This window comes from Piliocolobus tephrosceles, unplaced genomic scaffold (genome assembly GCF_002776525.5).
Source record: "Piliocolobus tephrosceles isolate RC106 unplaced genomic scaffold, ASM277652v3 unscaffolded_45748, whole genome shotgun sequence".
NCBI lineage: Eukaryota > Metazoa > Chordata > Mammalia > Primates > Cercopithecidae > Piliocolobus > Piliocolobus tephrosceles.
This window is the reverse complement of record NW_022330696.1, coordinates 1-3,314: the sequence shown is the minus strand read 5'-3', so window position 1 is coordinate 3,314 and position 3,314 is coordinate 1. Positions and strand designations below refer to the sequence as shown.

General features: G+C 57.7%; 1 protein-coding gene across 1 annotated transcript; it reads left to right on the top strand.

The window, feature by feature from the left end:
- Positions 1-90: 90 nt before the first annotated feature.
- LOC113224674 (SH3 domain and tetratricopeptide repeat-containing protein 1-like) lies at positions 91-3,298 on the top strand (the record flags this gene model as incomplete). Its single annotated transcript, XM_026453759.1, has 4 exons — positions 91-814; positions 1,121-1,243; positions 2,047-2,203; positions 3,261-3,298. Coding segments are annotated over exons 1-4 (369 nt in total), but the record flags the coding sequence as incomplete, so codon positions are not given.
- Between the last annotated feature and the right edge of the window lie 16 nt (positions 3,299-3,314).

The window sequence follows — 3,314 nt, the reverse complement described above, 5'->3', positions numbered from 1 at the left end:
ATCCATCTTTCCATTATCCATCCACTCACCTCCTGTTCATCCTTCCATCCGTCTATCATCCATCCACCCATCCATCCATCCAACATCCATCCTTCCTTCCACCCATCCATCCATCATTCATCCATTCACCCAACCTATTAATCCATCCCTCCATTCATCTATTTGTCCATTTGTTTATCCATACATTGGTCTATCCACCATCTATCCATCCATATGTACATACATCATCTACCCTCCACCCATCCATACATTATCTGCCCACCCATACATACAGACATACACACATCATTCCACCCAGCCAGCCACCCACGCATCCATCCGTCCATCCATCCATCCATCCATCCACTCATTCCTAAGCCGCTGCTGAGCACCTGTTGTATGCCTTTTCCCTTCCTCCAACTGGTTCCCTCACATCCTCCCCCCAGTGGCCAGCATCTTCTCCCTGAGGGCAGAGGCGTGGCCCCTCACAGTACCTAGCACCTGTTGGTATACAGCTCATGCTCAAAGAATGTGACCACTCAGTTAACACACAGAAGAACGTGCTCCAAGCGACACGTGGCACATCTCCTTACAAAATGAATCTATCATAGTGGCTGTTTTCAGAGGCTTTCCCAAACACAGTGTGATCTGGAACAAATTGTGAAGTCCACGAGCCTGGTGAAACTTTCATTATTGAGCAACTGCTGTATACCTCCTTGAGCTGAGGAGAAGGATCAAGAGCTCATGGCCAAGAGGGGATCTGGCCCACCCACAAACACTGTTGATGTGCGGTCCTGAGCTGCGGCAGGGATGTGGCAACGCAGAAAGGAACCAGGTGATGGGCTCCCAGAAATCTGGAGGCCACGGAGACTGAGTGCGGGGGGCGGGGGGCGGTGGGCTAGGGCTATCCCTGGTGGTAGGATTCACAGGTGTCGGGTTCCTGGGCTGCAGCTGCTCAGTCACCTCCTGGCACTCAAGTGCATCAGTTCATTGTCCTCATGCCAGTGGTGGGGCAGCCCTAATGCACAGGTCTGAAAAATGCTCAGGTGTACCTGCAGTGTGTGAGAGGAAGGAGGCTGGTGAAGGTAGGTATGGCCACCTCGCCAGGTGTGGGTCTTGAGGGAACTTCTGCTCCTTTCAGGTGGCACAGAATGTGGTCCTGTACACAGGCGACTCCAATCTGGGGCTGGAGCTGTTTGAGGCAGCTGGAGACATCTTCTTCAACGAGGCCTGGGAGCAGGAGAAAGCCATGTCCTTCTACTGGGTGAGCTGGCCTGTGGGCTGATGTATGTGGGCCTCGGGGTCACCTGGAGGGCTGAGGCACAGGTGTGGCAGGGCAGAGGCCTCCCACCTGGAGGCAAGGCCACCCATGCACATGCTTAGTTTCCCAGTGGTCTCACCGGGAATGATATTGACTGTGCCCCTGCCCGGAACAAATGCTTGGGGCCTGGACGTGGCAATGGCCCTATCCTTGCCTAGTGGTCTCACCGGGAACGATACTGACTGTGCCCCCCGCCTGGGACAAATGCTCGGGTCTGGACACGACAGTGGCTCTACCCTTGCACCTGATGATCTCAAGCAACCATGAGTGGGAAGTCCTGTCCCCATCTTCCAGATGAGGAAGCTGAGGCTCAGAGAAGCACAGCGACATGTCAAAGGACACACAACATGTCAGTGGGAGGCCCAGGGCCAGGGCCCAAGTCTGCCTACACCCCGAAGCGGGGACGGCTTCTCCCTTCCTCTGAGCTCACGGTATGGCTCAGCCCTGGGCACAGATAAATGTGTTTTTAGAGCAGAGAGGAGTGCTGGCTCCCTCTAGTCAGACCCCCGGTGCCCAGGTGGGAGAGGCTGGTCTGAGGCTGCCGGGTGTAGCTAGATGGGCCTCAGGTGACTCTTCAACCCCCAACTTGGGTATCTGAACCGTGCGTTATCCCAGAGCACAGAGCTCTGCAGAGGTGCAAGGGTAACTGGGGCGTGGGATGCTCCAAGCACATGTTTGAGCTCTGAGGAAGGCACTGGGCAAGGTGAGTGCTGCAGGAAGCCTGATCCCACCTGCCTGTGTGGTAGGACCGGGCCCTGCCCCTGGCAGTGACTATGGGCAACCGCAAGGCGGAGCTGCAGCTGCAGCTGTGCAACAAGCTGGTGGCACTGCTGGCCACGCTGGAGGAGCCCCAGGAGGGCTTGGAAGTTGCCCACATGGCCCTAGCACTCAGCATCACTCTGGGTAAGTCCCCTGAGCCCCCGTCCTGCCAGGATCCACACTTTGCCAGAGCCCAGCCTCCAGGTCTGTAGGGCAGGAGCTGAAACAGCTGCTGGATTTTCCTGGTCTCCTGTCCAGGCAGGCAGATCTGCCCAGCTGGCTTCCCTGTCCGGCCGTGCGGCACAGCCCGCCAGAGCTCAGCACAGTGCTGAGCTCTGCTTCCTCTGTCTCTTCCCGCTGCTGACCACAAGGGCCACCCAGTGTGCCCTCTGCCTTCCAGACATGCCAGGCATCTCGGTCCCTGTATGTGCCAGGCTGAGTGGCACATTCCCTTTGTCTTGTGCCCTTTCCACCCTCATCAACCACACGGCTCTCTGGCTGATGAAATCCCAGTTCCCCTTCCAGCAGCCTGCCCCTTAAGGCCGGGCATCCCCTGGTGCTATGCCAGGATCGTCTGTCCTCCTCCAGAGACAGGGAACCCTGGGCGGGCCGCATGCACCAACGCCTTGTGCCTTGGGGCCCAGTACATAGTAGGTGTGCAGCTGTGTGGGAATGCATTGAATGTAGGCTCCACAGCACTCGCCCTGAAAAGGGGAGGACATCAGAGACAGCCTAGGTGGGTTTCGTGCATCTGTGGGGGACCTGGAGCTCAGGCATGCAGTGACTCCCCCAAGGTAAGGGGCTGTGATCGTGACACACCCAGGAGTCGGATGTCACGTCTGTGGGCTGCATGGAGTCGGGGTTCCCAGGAGCACCTGGACTGTATGGGTTTTGGGCCTCCCCTGGTTAAAACCAGCGAATAAAGGCAGGTGGCTATGTGTAGGCAGAGCTGGGCCATCCAAGTCCGACTTTGCCAAAGCCTCACAGTAGACAGGGGCAAGCCTTATTAGTTCTGCTTTGCAGATGGGAAAGTGAGTCTGGAAACCCAGAAGGAACTGGCCAGAGCTGCCCAGGTGACCACAGGTGCCTGGAGGCAAGGCAGGTGCTGCCCAGGGTCTGCATACCTGCTCCTGAGGGGCCTGTGCCCTGACTGCCCCAGGGAGCCACGTCCTCACACCTGCCCCTTTGGCCTGCACCCCAGGGGACCAGCTGAATGAGCACGTGGCCTACCACCGGCTGGCCGCCCTGCACCACC